Source organism: Lithobates pipiens, unplaced genomic scaffold (genome assembly GCF_037356315.1).
Source record: "Lithobates pipiens isolate NorthernLeopardFrog02 unplaced genomic scaffold, aLitPip1_a1.2 Scaffold_8, whole genome shotgun sequence".
In the NCBI taxonomy this organism is placed as follows: Eukaryota; Metazoa; Chordata; class Amphibia; order Anura; family Ranidae; genus Lithobates; species Lithobates pipiens.
This window is the reverse complement of record NW_027507903.1, coordinates 234,186,437-234,209,410: the sequence shown is the minus strand read 5'-3', so window position 1 is coordinate 234,209,410 and position 22,974 is coordinate 234,186,437. Positions and strand designations below refer to the sequence as shown.

Below are 22,974 nucleotides of genomic sequence, written 5' to 3'. Positions count from 1 at the left end.
ATTCTTTCTGTTTTATAATATACAAATCTTTAGACATTAAAATATATTTTTTTATTGTGCATTTATAGCTTCTATATATACATAGACACCCCTCCCCCCGGGAGTTCATTCTCAGCTCTTGGCTTTCTGTGCCAGAACAAGTGTACTGTAAAGTGCTTTAAAAAGCCCACATAACGTCCCTAACAGCTATTCACCCCCCAAATGTCATGATTTCTACCAAGAGATACCAATCCTAATGTGATATCTCACTGGACTGAGATCTCGGTGCCAAAGACCACTGATCTTCTACAGGGGGAGCCCATTGTGGTTTATTATGTATGCAGCCTGCGCTGCCTGTTTAGTAGTCCTTGTTTTGTAATGATTCTTCCTCTCAATTCAATGTCATCATTCTGCTAAATCCTAAATAATAATGATCCCAGTATTCTGTATTTATTTAATTACTCTCTATAGTATTACATTAGTTATGCAGCAAGGGTGCAATTTGAACTAATATATATATATATATATATATATATATATATATATATATATATATCTCATCCATATCTATCTCCATATATTACACACATCACACATGCTGGATGTGCCTTTACAGTGTGTGTATATATAATTTATATATAGTAACCAATGTTTAAAAATGTCAGTTTTACCACGCTCGCGTGTAGAGGCTTCTTTTTATTAAATTACTTTATTTATTTTTTTATTAAATGGTCAAAAATGTATCTCCATTAAAAACACCTGTAAACGAAACTTGGCTAAATGCGATACTTACTCCCACCTTTTTTTCTTCAGGGTGCATTGTGGTAATAAATAGGGATTGAAATTTTGTAACCCGATGCTATGAAGCTCAACGCATGGAAACGAGCTACTATTGAGTGGCCCTCTATAAGGCGCCGTGTTGGGGCCCTCTCTAATTCCCACTGCTGTCCTATACGATGTCCAGACAAGTCTTGTCCTATCCCAGGAAAGTGGCCTTCCATCCTCCATTAGTAATGGCAGCTGTGGCACATAGGTGAACTGTTCCACCAAACTTTTTTTCTTTATTTTCTGTATAAAGTTGGTGAATTGGTGTGTGTGTGTCACCCTCAGGTCACTGTGTACAGCCCAGGCTGCTCTACTAATGAATGGGAGGATAGTTGAGGCTTCATTGAGACATTTGAGCCGAGCTCAGCACCATCCTGCCCTGTGTGTGTCAGCCTCTCCCTCTGGCTCCTCATTACCCAGCATGCAGCGGGGGATTTAACACCAAGATGGCTGACACTATGGAGGAGTATGAGAAAGACGCTGGCTGCGTCCCGATCCTGCACCCGGAGGTGAGTTGTCTGTCATCGGCGGGCCGGGCACCGGGGTGGCAGGGTTATAGAATTCGGGGAGGGGGCCCCCCAATAATGGACGGGCTGGAGGCCGGGGGGCGGTGTGTCCGCTGCTATAGAAGATGCTCGGGGAGGTGCAGGGGAGCATCGCGGCCTGTGTGTATCCAGAGGACATTATCAGCCAGTCCTGGGATACCATGGCTGGCCTCCCATCACTGTATGATCAGGGACTGTCACTGACTCCCCCCGGATGTGTCATGTCTCAACCCCGGGGTCACCGATTTGCCTGACAGCCAGGGGACGGAGACAGGTGTGATCAAAACATTGTGGCCCCATGTGTATGTCAGGGCCCCATAGAAGGTGCTGATTACCCCCATTCCCATCAGCTGACCATCTGACCCCCCAGAGGAGGGACAACCCGGAGCACTGAACAAGCCGGACAACTGGGTTTGGACTCTGGAGGCCTGAGTACAGCATGATCATAGATCTGATTGTATACACAGCAGAGATCTGTGAATGTATTCTGGAATCGTGTATACAGTCTGATCTGGATGATGTATACATAGATCTGATTGTACACACACTGGAGATCTGTGACTGTATTCTAGAATTGTGTACAGGCATACCCCACTTAAGTACACAATGGGGTTTGTTTACTAAATTTGGAAAGTGCAAAATCTGGCTCACTTCTCCATAGAAACCAATGAACTTCTAATGCCAGCTTGTTCAATTAAGCTTTGGTAATACAACCTGGAAGCTCATTGGTTTCAATGCAGAAGTGAACCTGATTTTGCACTTTCCAGCTTTAGTAAATAAACCCCATTGTGTACTTAAGTGGGGTATGCCTGTATACAGTCTAATCTGGATGATGTATACATAGATCTGATTGTATACCCAGCAGAGATCTGTGCATGTATTCTGGAATCCTGGGTACAGTCTGATCTGGATACTGTGTGTATATGTATCATAGATAGATGTGATTGTAGACACCCTGGAGATCTGACTGCATCCTGGAATCCTGTGTACAGGCTGATCTGGATGAAATCTATCTATTTCCATAGATCTGGTTGTACACACACAGCGGAGATCTGTGATTGGATTCTGGAGTCCTGGGTACAGTCTGATCTGTCAGCTGATCTATAGATATGGTTGTACAGGGTCCAAGGTCCCATGCTGCTTGTTCTTCCCTCTTCTTTTTTTTTTTTTTTTTTTAAAACAAAACTGTCATTAAAAAGTAAACATGACTGGGCCTATATGATTACATGAGAAGTAAAGCTTAGCCCAATTTTTACATGACCTGGCACCTGCAGACAAGGGGCCCCAGCAGGTTAAAGTGGTTGTAAACCTCAGACATGAAATATGAACAAAACATATCCCGCCATACAGTGTGTGCTTGTCTCAGTTAAGAGCACTAAGTGTCACTTTTGTCTGCTGCTTTGTTCCTCTGCTATCAGCATAAATCACTTCTGACAAATTTTCCTGACACCAAGAGAAAAAGGTGACGGGAGGGAATTCCAGCATACTGACATCCTCATTTCTCTTCTTCCTGTGCCCTCATCTCTCTTCTCTCCAATCAGCTCTCAGAACTCTCCTCACTAAGCTCTGCAGAGTCTAACTTTAGCTTTCCATCCACTTTTTTTCCTGAACTCTCAGACAAGCTTTAAAGTAAGTTCACCTTCCTCCTTTTTTTTTTTTCTTCTTCCATGCTTCCCTATGTACCAATATAGCATTATTGTACTTATTTTGCAAAAATAGAACAGTTTTCCATTTTGCCCTACACAGGCTTACCTCACTCTTCCAATGGCTGTTCAAAGCGGAGTTCCACCCTAAAGTGCAAGTTCCGCTCATCAGAATCCCCCCCCCCCCTCTGGTGCCACAGTTGGCACCTTTCCATGGGGAGGGGGGTGCGATACCTGTCTAAGACAGGTATTTGCACCCACTTCCCGGCATAGACTTCCACGGGAGTCTATGCTTCTTCCTGTCCCGCCGCACTGTCTGCTGGGACACACACGGGTCCTAGAGACAGCGCAGACCATTCCCATTGCGCTGCGTGACATGCGGCTTCACTTCCCGGTTCTCTACTGTGCAACGCTTCACTTCCTGATTCCCTCACCGAGAATGGCGGCAGCAGCCGAGTGATCTATCGGCCTCGGCTGCCGACATCCCTCGACCCTGGGACAGGTGAGTGTCCATTTATTAAAAGTCAGCAGCTGTAGTATTTATGCTGCTGGCTTTTAATAATTTTTTTTTGGGTGGACTCCCTCTTAAAACACACTGCTCAATTACTTCTGCCTTACTTCCTGGGCAGACTTTAGGTAATGACACAGGAAGGAATTGACCAGCTGATCTCAGTAGCACACACCCTGCATCATCTACCCTTCAGCTGGTAAACTTCTTCCTGTGTCATGACCTAAAGTCTTACCAGGAAGTAAGGCAGAAGTAATCGAGCAGTGTTTTTTTAACCAGTTTTTTTTTTTTTTTTTTTTTTTTTTTTTTTTAAAGCAAGTGAGGTGAGCCGGTGTAGAATTAATGGAAAGCTGTTTTATTTTTGCAGAATAAGTACATTAATGATATATTGGTACATAGGGGAGCTGGAATTTAGAAAAAAAAATAAGTGAACTTAGCCTTTAAAATTCTGCACTTTGAAAGGATGTGGATAAAACTGCAGATGGACAGGTACAACTTATGTAAGAGGATTTGTTTAATCTCTGTATAAGCTGAAGCCAGTCCCTTCGCTGGGTATATGTAAGGGTTTACAACTTTAAATGCTCTGTGCTGTTTTTCAAAATGTTGCTCAGGGTTCCTTCCCCACTCTTCTGCACAATCCAACTTCCTGTGTGGGTGTTGACTTCTGTTTTATAGAGCAAAGCACTGTTTTTTGTTTTTTCTTTTTCCATAACGTGATACTAAAGGATTACTGTTTTTGTTACAATAAAAAGGAGATATACTTGCCTGTTCTGTGTAACTACATTTCATAGAAAGATTCCTTACCTCCTCTTTGGCACTCTCCACCTGCGCTGTCATCTTCTACCTCCTCCACATATCTTCCGAACAATTTGGGCACCCATGCCCCGTTCCTGAGCCAGACTGTGCATCCATAGACGCACACAACACTGGTAATCCACTCCCCACTACTTCCTGACAGAAGTTTGACTGACAGCATTAGGAGCCTATGGCTTCCCTGCCCTCAGTGTCTTATTTGAGACCAGGAAGTGGAGGAGCTGTGCTACAGCCAGAACGGCCCTAAGGACCGTGACCAGAGCCAGGTAAGTGTTTTTTTTAGGGAGCCAGGGGCTAAGAGAGATAGTGGAGTGTTTTTTACCGTTAAAGCTGAGAATACATTAAGGTAAAGATTAGGGATGCACCGAATGGGTTTTTTGGTGCCAAAACCGATACCGAAAATGAAAAATACACTAGGCCGAAAACCGATACCGAAACAGCACCGATACCGAAAATGACTGTTTTTAAAAAATATTTTTATACAGGAGGTGGTCAGAGACTGGGGACATGGTACAGGAGATGGTCAGAGACTGGGGACATGGTACAGGAGATGGTCAGAGACTGGGGACATGGTACAGGAGGTGGTCAGAGACTGGGGACATGGTACAGGAGGTGGTCAGAGACTGGGGACACGGTACAGGAGGTGGTCAGAGACTGGGGACACGGTACAGGAGGTGGTCCGAGACTGGGGACACGGTACAGGAGGTGGTCAGGGACTGTGGACACGGTACAGGAGACGGTCAGAGACTGGGGACACGGTACAGGAGACGGTCAGAGACTGGGGACACGGTACAGGAGACGGTCAGAGACTGGGGACACGGTACAGGAGACGGTCAGAGACTGGGGACACGGTACAGGAGACGGTCAGAGACTGGGGACACGGTACAGGAGACGGTCAGAGACTGGGGGCACGGTACAGGAGACGGTCAGAGACTGGGGACACGGTACAGGAGACGGTCAGAGACTGGGGGCACGGTACAGGAGACGGTCAGAGACTGGGGGCACGGTACAGGAGACGGTCAGAGACTGGGGGCACGGTACAGGAGACGGTCAGAGACTGGGGGCACGGTACAGGAGACGGTCAGAGACTGGGGGCACGGTACAGGAGACGGTCAGAGACTGGGGGCACGGTACAGGAGACGGTCAGAGACTGGGGGCACGGTACAGGAGACGGTCAGAGACTGGGGGCACGGTACAGGAGACGGTCAGAGACTGGGGGCACGGTACAGGAGGCATCCCCCATTGCAGCCAGTGTGCCCCATTGCAGCCAGTGTGCCCCATTGCAGCCAGCCTGTGCACTGTGTGCAGGGAAGAGAGCCGCCTTCGCCGCCTGTTTGATCACAGCGCCGGGAACATCACAGCTTTCATTTCAATAGCTGCGTGTTCCCGGCCGCGCGCCGTCACACGCAGCCCCTCCCCCTTGTCCGGGCACTTTGATAGACAGATCATCCGTCCAATCCTGCGGATGATCTGTCTATCTAAGTGCCCGGACAAGGGGGAGGGGCTGCGTGTGACGGCGCGCGGCCGGGAACACGCAGCTATTGAAATGAAAGCTGTGATGTTCCCGGCGCTGTGATCAAACAGGCGGCGGAGGTGGCTCTCCTGCGCTATACACCCCCCATGATGGGCGTCACCAGGGACGGGGGCGGAGCCCCGCCCCCACCCAGGCCATGCCCCATTTTCGGCTCCATTATCGGACTTTTTCTCTTTCGGCAACTTGCCGAAAAGGGCATTTTCGGCCGATATGTTTCGGCGGCCGAAATTTCGGTGCATCACTAGTAAAGATAAACTTTAGAACTACTTAAACATTATTAAAGGTACATTCTATGTACTGCAGCTCATCATGGATATAGAAACATACAGACAGACCTATGGGCCCCATTGTAGTGTGGTCAGGGCATGTATTTAAAAAAAAAAAAAAAAAGCGCAGGTCACCGCACAAGTGTGAATGAGCCCTAAGGGCTGGTTCCCACCAGAGCCATTATGTGACGCTTACTAACACAATGTCAAGGGAAATAACATTGGTGGCAATTGGTGTTCTCACCTGTGCGTTGCCTTGCACTGTGGTAAAATGTTGCATGCATCATTTTTGCGCAACAAATTGCTGTAGCAATGCTATCCAGTGTCTCCCACTGCAATGGAACATGACGAAATGTGATTGCTCAGTACAAATAGTTTGCCACCATTGTGTTTTCCTGCGCTACATTCAGTCAGCAACCATGATGCAAGTGATGTTATAGGACAGTGATGGCGAACCTTGGCACCCCAGATGTTTTGGAACTACATTTCCCGTGATTCTCAATCACTCTGCAGTGTAGCTGAGCATCATGGGAAATGTAGTTCCAAAACATCTGTGGTGCCAAAGTTCGTCATCACTATTATAGGAAATAAGCACACAGCTCCATGCAACAAAAAATACACGTGTATCGTAAGTAAACACACTGCAAATGGGCTTCAATTTGTTACAGTAATGCACAGATTCTGTAATTTTTGCTGAGTTTTTAATGTAATTGCAATACCTGCAGACTTGTGCTAGGGGCCCCCCACCACCATACTTTAACCTTGAAAAGCCCACATAACTGTGGCGCAATCCTATCCAGCACAACCCCCAATAATTTTTAAATGGGACGTTCGACAACGGTGGTGCACACTGAACAGGATGGCTATATTTTGGCTGCAGCATGTGTACAGCTCCCTTTAGTTGCTGGTTTGGTTAGGGGGTCCGTAAAACCGCGGCTCAGTCATGTTAACCACCCCTTGGTCGCATGAGTGACCAAGCCCTTAGTGTGTTGGTGAGGAGCCTATGGCATGTAAGGGAGCTCTAGATTAAAGCTAGCCATAGATGGAGTGACATTCTGCCCGTTTGGCAGGACTGGCCAAATGTTGATATGTCTATGGCTGTTCTTGTTTGTGAGAAGTCAATCTTATAATCAACTTCTCATGAACGGGTATATTGGAAAATTTTTGTTTGCTCCGTGCTGCAGCCAATCGCTTGCAGCGCTCATCATTGTCCCACTTCAGTTTGGGCTGATCAAAAAAAAATAACTGCTTCATGTATGGGCACCTTCAAACTCTGTGTTTTTCTATGCCCTGGGAGCCGCAGGTGGCCCATACAGCTCATGTAAACGCTGATGTTCCTTGGCACCTAGCACAATGCCAATATTTTATTTTTTTTGCATACAGCCACATACATTTGAATAGAGCCATCAAATGAAATGACCTAATAAGTGTGCTATTGCTTTGCTAAGAAGTTTAGGCTATAACAAGCCCCTGGGTTGCTTTATTGCTCGCTTAAACCATACTTGTGTTTTATGTATTGCGAGTGGTGCACTGCGGGTCAGCGCGGCCCAGTGCACTCATATGCATGTGGTGTAAATGAAGGCCTCTTGAACCCTTTAGGGCAGTGATGGCGAACCTTGGCACCCCAGATGTTTTGGAACTACATTTCCCATGATGCTCATGCACCCTGCAGTGTAGTTGAGCATCATGGGAAATGTAGTTCCAAAACATCTGGGGTGCCAAGGTTCGCCATCACTGCTTTAGAGTAAGAGAGCCATGACTTATGGGGGCAGGACCAGGGCGGGGTTTTCAAGTGACCATGGGGTCGTCAGGAATGGTTGGTGAGGAAGGGGGCTGGGCCTGAGCTCAAAAAAAGCACTGCCCCCAGCAAGCACGGACCTTTTCGGAAGCATGCTGGGGAAGAGCTGCCCACCTTCCCACCGTAATTTTCATTGGTATGTCACAGCTTGTGGCGGTTTTTTGACCTTGCCAGCTTAAAATGGCGGTTATGGGGATATGAGTTTGACGGAAATGTGAAGCAGACGGCCTGTCCAGCACTTATGGTAAGGACAGGCCCCTTCTTATCTCCTTCCCCCTTCTTTGGAAATTATGTGCTCACAGTATAACTGTGACAAGCACTGTCTGAAGTTGTTGGATTTAAATAAGTTGGAAAGGGCAAGGCCACAGCTTTAACAGTTACATGTGTATTATTCAAGGGGATGAAGGGCAAGTGATGGTATGCAGACGTTATGCCTTTCGGCCTGGATTCATTGCACCTCGGCAGGCAGTCATGGATCCTAAATGATGCCAGAATAAACTAGCTTCCTGATGACCATGAAATGCATTGAGGCTGCATGTTTGCCCCTATGCTGAAGTCATTTCCAGTACGGCTGGTTCTGTGTTGTGTGTGTGTGTGTGTGTGTGTGTGTGTTTGTTTTTTTTTTTTTTTTTTTTTTTGCTGTGGTGGATCGCACAGTGAGATGTTGGGAAATGTTGTATTTTCTGCTGTACATGTTGGTGCTAGCACATTAGCACCTTATAACCAGTTGCCGACCGCCGCACGCCGATGTACGTCGGTACAATGGCACGGGCAGGCATAAGGACATACATGTACGTCCCTTGCCTCCCGCGGGTCGGGGGCCCGATCGGGCCCCCGCCCGGTGCCTGCGGCGGTCGGTATTCGTACGGGAGCGATCCCGGACGAGGGGACGGCCATTCATTCATGGCCACCCCCTCGCGATCGCTCCCGACGAATAGAAATCCCCGGTGACATCACTTCCTCTCCTGTAATGTAAACACAGGAGAGGAAGTGATGTATTCTCTCCTCCGTGTCGGTATTTTTCGTTCCGACACGGAGGAGAGCGGATCAGTAAGTTGCACCAACACTCTACACACACAGTAGAACATGCCAGGCACACTCACACCCCCCCTTTACCCCCCGATCACCCCCCCAATTACCCCTGCCCCCCAGTCACAGTGACACCAATGTCATATTTTTTTTTTTTTTTTTTTTTTTTTTGCATTGGTGTCATTTGTGACTGTAATAACTGTTAGGGCAGTTAGAGTTAGCCCCCTTTAGTTATAATGTACCCCCCTAACCCCCCCAATAAAGGTTTAACCCCGTGATCACCCCCCGTCGCCAGTGTCACTAAGGCTGGGTTCACATTGCAGCGGTTTATGAGAACGAATGTGATTCGCACCGCACTGCAGTGCAAATCACATCCGATCTCTGTGCGATTCGAGTTCAGCCATTCGCCGCACCCGCCGCACCCGCCGCACCCGCCGCAAATTCGCACGGGACCCTTTTTTTGGCCCGCAGCAGAATCGGATCGCATGGGTGTTCACACCATGCGATCCGAGTTTGCAGATCGCACTGCGATATGCGAACTGATCTGGGGGTGTCAGTAACATTTCACTGACACTCCCAGCAGTTCGCATAGGGCAGTGTGAACTGCCGCCGGGAGGCATGCGATGCGGGAACCCGCCGCGCATTCGTGGCGTTCCCGCATCGCTCCAGTGTGAACCCAGCCTAATAAGCGATCGTTTTTCTGATCGCTGTATTAGTGTCACAGGTGACGCTAGTTAGGCAGGTAGGTATTTAGGTTCGCTGCAGCTTTTTATAGCGCCAGGGACCCCCATATACTACCGCATAAAGCCCCCTAATTGCCCCCTAGTTAACCCTTTCACCAGTGATCACCATATAACTGTTACAGGTGACGCTGGTTGGTTAGTTATTTTTTTATAGTTTCAGGGCACCCGCCATTTATTACCTAGTCTGACTAGTGTACCCCTAAATTTAGGGGTGTCTACTTTCCAAAATGGGGTCATTTGGGGGGGGGGGTTTGTGCCATCTTGGCATTTTATGGCCTTCAAAACTGTAACGCCCTTAGAAAGCCTGAAGGCGGTGCTTGGTTTTCGGGGCCCCGTACGCGGCTAGGCTCCCAAAAAGTCCCACATATGTGGTATCCTCGTACTCAGGAGAAGCAGCAGAATTTATTTTGGGGTGTCATTTCACATATGCCCATGGCATGCATGAGCAATATATCATTTAGTGACAACTTTGTTAAAAAAAAAAAAAAAAAAAAAAAGTTTGTAATTTTCCCGCAACTTGTGGCAAAATATAAAATATTCCATGAACTCAACATGCCTCTCAGCAAATAGCTTGGGGTGTCTACTTTCTAAAATGGGGTCATTTGTGGGGGTTTTGTGCCATCTTGGCATTTTATGGCCTTCAAAACTGTAATAGGTAGTGAGAAGTGAACTCAAAAATTTACGCCCTTAGAAAGCCTGAAGGCGGTGCTTGGTTTTCGGGGCCCCGTACGCGGCTAGGCTCCCAAAAAGTCCCACATATGTGGTATCCCCATACTCAGGAGAAGCAGCAGAATTTATTTTGGGGTGTCATTTCACATACGCCCATAGCATGTGTGAGCAATATATCATTTAGTGACAACTTTGTGTAAAAAAAAAAAAAAATTTTTTTTTTTGTCATTATTCAATCGCTTGAGGCAAAAAAATAAAATATTCAATGGGCTCAACATGCCTCTTATCAATTTCCTTAGGGGGTCTACTTTCCAAAATGGGGTCATTTGGGGGGGTTTTGTACTGCCCTGCCATTTTAGCACCTCAAGAAATGAGATAGGCAGTCGTAAACTAAAAGCTGCGTAAATTCCAGAAAACGTACCTTAGTTTGTAGATGTGACAACTTTTGCGCAAACCAATAAATATACAATTATTGACTTTTTTTTTACCAAAGACATGTGGCTGAATACATTTTGGCCTAAATGTATGACTAAAATTGAGTTTATTGGATTTTTCTAATAACAAAAAGTAGAAAATATCATTTTTTTTCAAAATTTGCGGTCTTTTTACGTTTATATCGCAAAAAATAAAAATCGCAGAGGCAATCAAATACCATCAAAAGAAAGCTCTATTTGTGGGAAGAAAAGGACGCAAATTTTGTTTGGGTACAACATTGCATGACCGCGCAATTACCAGTTAAAGCAGCGCAGTGCCAAAGTGTAAAAAGACCTCTGGTCATTTACCAGCGAAATGGTCCGGTCTGAAAGTGGATAATGTAAGTGAGCACTTTACCATTACTGCCATTTGGTTTATGCAATCGGTGGTCCCATCATGCTTCTGCCTCTGGGTGTCATGCTTGTGTCTGTCAGTCTTGCTGTGCCTCATGGGACTTGTAGTTCTGCAACAGCTGGAGGTCCGCTAATTGCATATCCCTGGTTTACAGTATATTGAGGCATATTGCGCTATGTGAAATTTTTTTTTTGCTTTTAACCGAGCCATATAGTCCTATGAGCACAAGGATACATCAAAGAATTTATTTTATCTTCCAATGGATCTGAGCATATGAAGTCCCATGATTTAGCCATCTGGTGAGTCTGTATTTCTCCCACATGAGTGAAGGTGAAGCACAGCTAATTAAGCGCACCTGTTATCGCACAGACTTTCTTTGGTGCTTTGTTCCTTTTTGAGGACTTTCCTTCATTTAATTTTGTATTTGTGTGGTTTATGCTTATTGTTATGCACTTGTTAATCACTAAATAACTAGCAACTATATTTGCATTAGCGCCAATTTTTTTATAATTTTAGATTGGGGGGGGGGGTCAGTTCAGTTTGCGCTGATCAAAAAACCCCAAAAATTGCTCCATGTATGGGAACCTTCAGCCTAGGTTCAGACTAGTGCGATGCCGGTGTCCTATAAGATACTGTTCCCCCATCACATAGTGTCCGCTGAGAAGCTGAACATTTCCGAAGAAGAACGGCGCCTGCACATTGTGTCCAGGTTCAAGCCCCACCATCCATGTGGACATAGTTAGAATATAAAAGAGCCAAGAGAAAATTGAGTACTGTCCGTGATACTTTTTTTATTTGCACTAACATACAATTTTTCAGGACAAGCTTTCGGGTATGTCCCCTTCTTCAAGGTCCAAGCAGTACTCACTGAAATCGCACTGGTTCCAGTGTTCTGACAACAAGTGTCTGCCTATCGGATAGTGTCCGGGCCGTACTGCGCAGGCGCAGCACGGGGGACGAGGAGGAGGAGGAGGCGGAGTGGACATAGGGTTGCAGAGTAAGTATGATAAAAGAGCCAAGCAAAGCGAGCCCGTGAGGGGCCCTCTTACTCTCTGCAACCCTATGTCCACTTGGATGGTGGGGCTTCAACCTGGACCCTCTTCCTCCTCCTCCTTGTCCCCCGTGCTGCGCCTGCGCAGTACGGCCCGGACACTATCCGATAGGCAGACACTTGTCAGAACACCGGAACCAGTGCGATTTCAGCACTGGTTCCTGCAGGCAGTTCACCCTGCCCTCTGTGAACCGCTGCAGGTGTCAATACATTGTTAATGACACTGCCAGATCAGTTCACAGATGGCAGTGCGAACTGTGAACTCGCACCGGAATTGGATTGCATAGGTCAGTACACCCATGCTATCCAATGCCAGTGCAGGGGAAAAACAAGTTCCTGCACCTTTTTTCTATGTGAATCCAATGCGAGTATGGCTGAACTCGCATTGCTCAGACATCGCATGTGATTGGCACATGCAGTGTGTGCGAATCACATGCGATGTGAGATCGCACTAGTCTGAACCTAGGCTCAAACTCTGTGTTTTCCTATGTCCAGGGAGCTGCAGGTGGCCCATACCGCTCATGTAAATGCTGATGTTGCGTGGCACCTAGCACAATGTGATGCTTTTTTGCATACATCCACACACCTTTTGAATAGAGCCATCAAATGTAATGACCTGATAAGTGTGCTGTTGCTTTGCTAAGAAGTTTAGAGTATAACAAGCCCCGTTGCTTTATTGCTCACTTAAACCATATTTGTGTTTATGTATTGAGAGTGGTGCACTGCGGGTCAGCGCTGCCCAGTGCACTCCTATGCATGTGGTATCAATCAGTGGTCATCAACCCTGTCCTCAGGGCTCACTAGCAGGCCAGGTTTGCAAGATAACTGAAATGCATCACAGGTGATATCATTTTGCTGCTCAGTGATTGCAGTATTCTAGTCTGCATCTCCCCAAGGTAATACATAAAACCTGACCTATTAGTGGTCTCTGAGGACAGAGTTGATGACCACTGGTATCAATGGACCTTAAGCCCTGGTTCTCGCTGAGCTGCGGGAATTTCACTCCCGAATGTTAGTCCAGATTTCAGCAGCGAATTCAGACATCTGTGCAGGTTTCTGCACAGATGCCAATGGAAATTGCAAGCTGAAATCGTAAAGTAGTACAAAAACTATTTATTTATTTTTTTAAATCTGTGCGGTGCCGCACCAATTAGGATGGTGCCATTGCCACCGGTTTACATGTCAAATCGCACCAGTGTAAACCAGAGATTAGCGTTCACCTTGGTACGATTCGACATCCGAATTATGTCAAATTGGTGACAATTGCCAGCAATGGCACTGTCCTAATCGCACAGTTCCTGTACTACTTTTTGCAATTTCCGGCTGCGATTTACATTGACATCTGTGTAAAAACCTGTGTGGTTGAATGCTTGCTGTGCTTGGTTTCTGCTGTTGATCTCTTTTGTAGATGGTGTCTGAACCAGCAGGGTATGTGGATTTAAGGGGCAGATGTCTTCTTTGTTATAGTTTGTTGGTATTGATTTCAAGTAAACCTGTCCTATGCAGGAATACGAACACCCATGCTGAACAGCAAGCACCATAAGGCACCCCCACCCCCCTTCCCTAACAAACACTGAAACCCTCTTTACAAAAAAAACAACTGCTATTGATTACAAATGTACCTCCTCCCTGACTGCTCACCACAATGCAGGGCTTTAGCATGTTTTGCACTTATGTTTTATTTTGCCAACATTGTGAACTGTAAACCTGTCACAAACTGAGTATGAGATGGAACGCAACGTAAGCAAGACATAAATTAATAAAAAACTAAAGGCAGTACTTTTTTTTGGAAAAAATAAGGAGTTGTGGTAGAACATGTGTGTGAATAATTTTTTATTTTTTTTTCTTCTATGACCCCATTGGGTACATTTCCCTTCATTTCCTGCCCCATACCCAAACCAGGAAGTTAGAGGAAATCCTTCCAAAGTAGGTGTCTGTTTATTTATGAAGCAGTGAACAGCGTCGATCCCGAGGATTGCCACTGGTCACAGTCCATAAACGCTTTATGAAACGGAGATAATCGGGGGAGAACATGTTTGAACACGTTCTTCTGCTGATTATCTCCACACACAGAGAATCCTCACTGACAGACACAGAAATGGCCAGTTTATGAAGCTGCGAGCTGAGTCAGAATTCACACTCCATGCTTCATAAACGGACAGCGTGGTGAGGGGATGCTTGGTTTTCACCAGAACGAATGTCTCCGTTGGGTCATAAAGAAAATGATTCTGGATGGCTGCACTTCCAAAAATCCTCTTTATTGAAGCTCATGTGACTGGTGGTTAACAGATGGAGCAGGGGACAAGGAGGTAGATGTGTTTTGTACAAATGTTAGCGCTTAGGTAATGACTAATTGCTAATGTGTGCAAAATGCATCTACCCTCTTGTCCCCTGCTCCATCTGTTAACCACCAGTCACATGAACTTCCATAAAGAGGATTTTTGGAAGTGCAGATGTCCGCAATCGTTTGATTTGTGAGATAAAGCATGTAAGCCGGGCTAGCACCTGACTGTGTGTGTGTGTGTGTGTGTGTGTGTGTGTGTGTGTGTATGTATGTATGTATTAACCAGAGACTCGCTCACCTGGAGCGACTTTCCTTGTTTCATTGAGGACTGTCCCCATAGGATGTTTCCCCCACTATTTCTGTTTTGGTGACAACCACACACAAATGGATAGGGGCGTCTCTCCCTAATGGGCGTGTAATCCCTCTCCACAAGTAAAATACTGCATTTTGGCCACTAGCTGAAGTTGATGATCTTAGGAAATGAATACATTTTAGGTTCCACGCACACTGGCTTAAAAAATGCTGCTTCTACAGGAGTTTTGTGTTCTGTCTGTCGAAGCAGCTCAATGTTATCCTACGTGACCATACACATTGGGACGATTTACAGGCATATTTTGAGCTCCGCATATATGCTGCATTCACATCTCAGTGATTTGAAAGCGCTAATGTGTAAATGACAAATCAGGGGAGTGGACTCGCATTTGAGTTGACACCTCAAATTGTGGCACGGGTCTGCCGTGATTACAGCACGATTTATCATGCGACAATCTCAGCAACATGATTCACGGGAAGCATGTCGCCCCAACAAAAAGTTCAGGCGCTACATTTGAATGACGGGCTTCCTCTGATGTGTGTTGCCGCGATTGCAGCACGATTTATCGCGGCAGGCCCGCGCCAAAATTTGAATTGTCATTCAAATGAATGACATCTCAAATGCAAGTCCTGCGATTTGCCATTCACCCTTTAGTGCTTTCAAATTTCTGCCAGATTTGCTGAATTGTAAATTCAGAAATTGGGGGGGGGGGGGGGGGGGGGGGAGCCTAGTTTGTGTTTTGGAGATTTCAGCCAGAAAGGCGCAAAACTGTGTACAAAAATACTCTATATGAGTGTTTTTTTTTTTTTTTTCTGCAAAGGGAACTGCCTTTTTATATTTTATTTAGATTCCTATGTATCCATAGTAAGAAGAGATGTAAGAGTTCTAGAAAATGCTGGCAAATGTAACCATTGCTACTACGGGATGCCAGTTTTATATGCGACTTCCCTCCAGAGTTCTTTGAAATTGTTAAATAACTCTTCTTACTAAAGTGTATTCATTTCCTATGATCCTTAGCTCCTGTGGTGGCCATAATGGTAGAAGTGGCGGATGAGGAAAGGATACTGGCTGTGTGGATCAGCACTGTGTTTAACCCTTAGGCTACTCTCACACTGCGCTGGGCGCGCTGGCGGTAAAGCGGCGCTATATTTAGCGGTGCTTTACCGTCATTTTAGCAGCGCCTTTTGGCCGCTAGCGGGGCAGTTTTAACCCCCGCTAGTGGCCGCAAAAGGGTTAAAACCGCCCGCAAAGCAACGCTGCAGCATTGTTTTCAATGGGAAGGGGCGTTTTTAGGAGCGGTAAATACAGCGCTCCAAAGATGCGGCTTGCAGGACATTTTTCAGCGTCCTGCAAGCGCACCGCTCCAGTGTGAAAGCCCTCGGGCTTTTACGCTGGAGATACAGCAGCGGCTGTTTGAAGGCGCTTTGCAGGCACTATTTTTAGCACTCTAGAGCCTGCAAAGTGCCTCAGTGTGAAAGGGGCCTTAAACTACTGCAGTAGGGTAGAGCAGCACTGCTAACATGCCCGGTGGGTAGATGTTTTCCCTGACCGTAAGCTCTTTTTTTTTTTTTTTTTTTTTTTTTTTTTTTTACAGTACCAACCTTGTGCCTGCAGTCATATGATAACAGGGACTGTCCTCATTTCATGAATTGGTGACTGACAGGACACTAATCGCATTATTTCGCCACACTTGGCTATTCTGCCATTGCTACTAAGTTGTTTACTTTGCTGTTGTTGATACCTGCATTGTCTCTGTCTCTACTTCCTGGTCTCATCACCAATGCTTTTTCTTCAGGTTAGAGAGCAATGAAATTGGTGTTGATGTTCAGTGATCTCTTGAAGTGTCGTCAGTTCGTTGAAACGTCACTACGTTCGTGTTTGTTGCCTAAAAAGTCCTGCCGCGTGTATGTAATACAAACTTGTGGACTACGCCCTTTGTACAAAAGTCCACGGGAAAGTTTGTACAAAGTCCGATCGTGTGTATGAGGCTTAGACCTTTCACAATGGAGGTATTTTTCAGGTGCTTTAGCGCTAAAAATGGTGCCTGAAAAATGCCTCATCTGCAAGCAGAGTTTGAAAGCCCAAGGGCACTGCGCTAGAAGGACATCAAAAAAGTCCTGTAAACAGCTTCTTTTGAGGCACTTTAGGAGTGGGCTCAGGTAAGTATTTGGGGGATCTGCAGAATGTTTGTGTTTTATTTTTTTTTTTTTTTTTTTAACCTTCCTGCATGAAGGTAAACCTTGTGCCTTTTTTAAGGCCTGGTTCACGCCTATGCATTTATTTTTATTGATTTTTTTTATTTTTTCAGTTTTGAAGAAACGCATTACAGTCCAGATAACATGGTCTCCTATAGCGTCATGTTCACATCTGTGCATTTTATGGAACGGGCCAGGGACTTTTTTCTTCTTTCTTTTTTGGTTCCATAGACGTCAATGGATCAAAAATGTCTATTGAAAAAACGCAAAATTCACCTGGAATATGCAAACTGCAACCTGCATAGGTGTTAACCAGGTTTAAAACCATTTTAAGGCCCATTCATACAAGGGGACACTGCTGCAATGTATGTTTTTTTCTTCATACATCATGGCTTGCGATAGATATGTGCTTAAAGTAATTGGTCTTTTTTTTAGTTTACAATAGAGTGGGGAAGCATTAGAGCTCCATTTGAGGTTTTTACAGCTATTGGGGGCTCTGTTAGAGTGATTTAACCTAATTTCCTGTCCGGCTGACAATGGTTTCCCCAGACAAGAAGTGAGGGAAAATTTGCAATAGCAACACAGACACAAAAAAAAAAATATCTGACTAGTTCTCTTCTACTAATGATAAACTTTTTTTTCCCCTGTATATGCTACATAGTTAGTCTGAAGAAAAAAAAAAAAATGACAAAAGTCCATTCAGTTCAACCAAGATGAACTATCCAAACCTTGGAGAGTTCACCCACTTCCTGTCAGGTAAAATGTTGGTGGTGAGGTTATATCTATCTAGCAAATCTCTGGGTGAAGAGATGGATATAGATATATATATCTCTATCTATTAATATAAAATATCTCCTTTTCATCTAAACCAGTTCTCCAGAGGGAAAAGGCAAAAAGTTGCTTTCTTTTAGTAACAATTTTTAAAAAAATGTGTTTTGCCCGAAGTTTCCCTTTTAAACTCCTGTATGTTCCATATAATATTAGGAGTGAGCCTGCATTTTGTTGCGATGACACAGTGAATACGATATGGTACCGTTACTGGAATATCCATGAAAATAAGAGCTGAATGAATCGGATCACTCGTATCAAATCAAAATGACCCACTTTCTGAAGGAATAGCTCGGGCTAATGATTTTTGTGTTAAGCCCTGCTCTTTATTTTATTTCCTCTCTAATCGTGGTTGTGCCTGTAACTGTTCATCTGTTTCTCCTTCTTTTTTCCCTTCTCAAATACAAGATTTTGCTTCCTAGTTTTTTGGGTTAAAGGAGAAAATTCCTGGTTTGTAATGTGACCAACAAATAGAGGGCTAGGTAATCCACAGTGCACATCCCATGTAATTATGAAAGGTGAGAGTTTTAACCATGTTGAACCACGTTGTCCTTGGTTCTTCTAAAACAGGGGTAGGCAAGCTCTGCCTTCCAGCTCTTTTTAAACTACAAGACCCTGACAATCACAGGCATGACTCCTAGAGGCAGAGGCATGATGGGATTTGTAGTTTCACCACAGCTGGAGGGCCCAGGATGCCTACCCCTGCTCTAAACTGTTGCCAATCTGGTCCAAAATCCTCTTCCTTGGCTACCCTTGTAATAAAAGAAAAAAACTCAATTTGGACACCCACACCCTGTGCTGGTGGCGAACTGAGCACATCAATTTATAATCTGCTTTTTAAAAACTGTTAATTTATACAGCTATTCATCCAGGAAACCTTTTATCTGCAGATTGAATGTTATGCTATTGTGAAAGGAAAAAGAGCCCAGCATGAATTGGAAAAATACTGCAATATGGCCACTAGATTGGGATCATAGGAAATGCTTTTTCCATATGATTTTTGAGCTCCATCTGGTGGCCATAATGCAGTATTTTCCCAAACCTCGCTATTTTTTTATGGTGGGTAGCATTCATGTAATAGAAGAAATAGGAGAACATTGGGTTCTGCTCCATTCACACAGAGTTAATGTGCCAGCAATGTCGCATGATGATGAATATTTATGCAATAATTATGCACACTTTGTTTAAAAAAAAAATAAAAAAATTCACCCCAAGGAATCTGCGCAGTGGTTGACCGGTTCTCGAAAAGCTGCCCATAAATGTATTCCCACTACCATTTTTGCAAAATAATATATACAGTTTATTACGTTTTTATTATTTTGCGGTTTTTGCACAAATGGTGGTAGGAATGCATTTTATGAATGTTTGCACACAGTAAAAGATTTAGGAATAAGCAGTACCCTTTTTCTCATTATAATACATATTTTGATGTGATCGAAAGTAGGACAGCAGCTCTTTCTGATTTTCATTATTTTTGAGTTTCATGTGTTTGCAGGTATAGAGGTTATAGTTAATTGTTTGACATCTGTGCCACAGTTCTAATTCAATCTCTTTTAATAAAGTTATATTATTATTATTTTTTTTTTTTTTTTCATTCAGCCAGAATGCAACGGATTCCCCCATCCACACACTATTGTATTCTGACAGTGGGGAGAATTATCAGCTTGCAGAATACACTGATGAGAGCTTCAGCTGTTAAGCAGCTTTTATTCAACAGGGTGGTTGAATTTACAGTTGTGCTCATAAGTTTACATACCCTGGCAGAATTTGATTTCTTGGCTGTTTTTCAGAGAATATGAATGATAACACACAAACATTTTCACTCATGGTTCGTGTGTGGCTGAAGCCATTTTATTATCAATCAACTGTGTTTACACTTTTTAAATCATAATGACACCAGAAACTACCCAAATGACTCTGATCAAAAGTTTAGATACCCTGGTGATTTTGGCCTGGTAACATGCACACAAGTTGACACACAGGGATTTGAATGGCTATTAAAGGTAACCATCCTCACCTGTGATCTGTTTGCTTGTAATTTGTGTGTGTGTGTGTGTGTGTGTATGTATGTATAAAAGGTCAATGAGTTTCTGGACTCTTGACAGATCCTTGCATCTTTCATCCAGTGCTGCACTGACATTTCTGGATTCTGAGCCATGGGGAAAGCAAAAGAATTGTCAAAGGATCTGCAGAAAAAGGTAGTGGAAAGGTATAAAACAGGGAAGGGATATAAAAAGATATCCAAGGGATTGAAAATGTAAATTGGCAGTTTTCAAACTCTCTAACCAAGAAGTGGAAAATGAGGGGTTCTGTTGAAACCAAACCACGATCAGGTAGACCAACTAAAATTTCAGCCGCAACTGCCAGGAAAATTGTTAGGAATGCAAAGAAAAACCCACAAATAACTTCAGGTGAAATACAGGACTCTCTTCAAACATATGTTGAGGCTGTTTCAAGATGTACAATAAGGAGACACTTGAAGAAAGATGGGCTGCATGGTCAAGTCACCAGAAAGAAAGCGATTAATACGCAAATTCCACAAAGTATCCTGCTTACAATATGCTAAACGGCACAGAAACGAGCCTCAAACGTTCTGGCACAAAGTCATTTAGGGTGATGAGACCAAAATTGAGCTTTCCGGCCACAACCATAAATGCTTAATTTGGAGAGGAGTCAACAAGGCCTATGATTTCCTATGTATGATTTCTACAGTGAAACACGGAGGTGGATCGCTGATGTTTTGGGGGTGTGAGCTACAAAAGCACAGAAAATTGTTCAAAATTGATGGCAAGATGAATGCAGTATGTTCTCCAAAAATACCGGAGGAACATTTGCATTCATCAGCCAGGAAGCTGCGCATGGGACGTACTTGGACATTCCAACATGACAATGATCCAAAACACAAGGCCGAATCGACCTGTCATTGCCTACAACAGAATAAAGTGAAAGTTCTGGAGTGGCCATCTCAGTCTCTTGACCTCACTGTCATTGAGCCACTCTAGGGAGATGTCAAATGTGCAGTTTATGCAAGACAGCCCAAGAATTTACAGGAACTGGAGGCTTTTTGCCAAGAAGAATGGGCAGCTTTACCATCTGAGAAGAGCCTCATCCACAAAAGACTCAAAGCTGTCATTGATGTTTTAAAGGGGACAATACACAGTATTAAGAACTGGGGTATGTAAACTTTTTTGATCAGGATCATTTAAATAGTTTCTGTTGTCATTATGATTTAAAAAGAGTAAACACGTTTGATTAATAACAAATGGCTTCTGCCAAACACTAACCATGTGTGAAAGAAAAGTTTGTGTTATCATTCATATTCTCTGTAAAATGGCCAATAAATTATAAATTCAGCCATGTAAACTTATGAGCACAATTGTAAGTCAATCACTAGATCAACTGTGGTGATCACACATGGATCAAAATTCAGCTGGTCCCTGTTGAACTGGCTGAATTTCAATCTGTGTATGACCAGTTTACATGGGCAATGCTCCTTTATCTTTCTGCTTGAACTCTCCATAGAATACCCCTGCATGGTAATGCATTGAAAAAAAAAGTACTAGTAAACCACAAAATAAATAAAAATAAATTGGGCACCTTCAGAGTAATGTCATAATGGGCTAGTATGCACCATAACTTGGCACATAATGACAGACCTAACTAAAGCCCTCCAGCGGTGTACTGTCAACACCATCAGGGCTTCCATCTTCACCTGGTCTTCCTTCTTGGTTTGCAAGTTCTGGCCGTTTAAATGGCCAAGCTTTGATTGTGTCGCTCCCATGCATGCACGTGGGAGTCATGGCCGTGGCAGCGCTCTCTAGTGATGTCACCAGCTGCTACACATGTAAATTATCTCCTGTACGGTCCATGTTTAGGAACTTTACTACCAATTTAACTGCAAGGATTGCTAGAAAAAGTAGGTCAGGAAATGCAGTGCCTTCTTGCAATAAACCCAGACCATGTACAAGTTTCTGTCCTTCCCTTTATTTTTGATGCTTATTGTGCTGTCCTTTTGTTCATTTATGAATACATTGTAATGATATATATATTTTTTTTCTTTCATAGGAAATAAAGTCTCAGGGTCATTATAATCATGCATATAGCAGTGAATCCATGGGTCGGAAAAGTCACATAGATGACTACAGTACATGGGATATTGTTAAAGCCACACAGTAAGTCTTTAGTAGATAATATTTTTGTGTCTGTCTGTTTTTCTTTATGCTCAAGTCAAGCAGTGGTGCTCGACTCTTTTCTAGTTTTCACCACGAAAAGGTACAGGTATGCTCTGGTATATTAACATCTCCTTGTCTGCTAAAACATATGGACACCTATGGGATTTCAACTAAAAATAAGCTACCAACAAGTGAGCAGTTAGTGCTTGGATACCGCAATAGTAAGTCTAGCATACTCTGAAAACGTAGAAAAAGACTATAATAAATGTTTATTTGTAAAGGATCTACAAATAATTTTTTTTTCTATTTATATATCACAAAAATTATTGGGATTCCTGCCATTACAGAAGGGCTTGACAAATTTGCTTGAAATCTAGGAGCCAGCTAAAAAAGTTAAGAGCCAGGTCCGTAAACTGCAATCTGGACCCGTCCCTGGCCTGACATGGAGACGAGTGAGGGGAAGATGGCGCGGCCCCCACCTGTCTCCAAGTCTTTGCCCATAGCTCTTCGAGGGACTTTTTTTTTTTTTTTTTTTTTTTTTTTTTATTGCATTTTAGTGTTAATATAAGATCTGAGGTCTCTCTGACCCCAGATCTCATATTTAAGAGCACCAGTCATGCTTTTTTCTATTACAAGGGATTTTTACATTCCTTGTAATAGGAATAAAAGTGTCAATTTTTTTTATTTTTTAAAAAAAAGAACAGTGAAAAAATAAAGTTAAGATAAGAAAAAAAATAAAATTTTAAATGCGCCCTGTCCCGCCAAGCTTGCGTGCAGAAGCGAAAGCATATGCGAGTAGCGCCCGAATAGGAAAGCGGCGTTCAAACCACACATGTGAGGTATCGCCGCGATCGGTAGAGCGAGAGCAATAATTCTAGCCCTAGACCTACTTTGTAACCTGTAGAATTTTTTTTTAAATGTCGCCTGTGGAGATTTTAAAGGGTAAAAGTT

At 43.9% G+C, this 22,974-nt stretch overlaps 1 protein-coding gene across 1 annotated transcript in view; it reads left to right on the top strand.

The window, feature by feature from the left end:
* Positions 1-1,168: 1,168 nt before the first annotated feature.
* ZDHHC17 (zDHHC palmitoyltransferase 17) overlaps positions 1,169-22,974 on the top strand; it is a 112,572-nt gene continuing 90,766 nt past the window's right edge. Inside the window, exons 1-2 of the mRNA XM_077474116.1 lie at positions 1,169-1,313; positions 21,917-22,023. Of these exons, the coding sequence (XP_077330242.1) occupies positions 1,251-1,313; positions 21,917-22,023 (170 nt within the window). The 5' untranslated portion in view covers positions 1,169-1,250. The remainder of the gene's footprint in view (positions 1,314-21,916; positions 22,024-22,974) is intronic.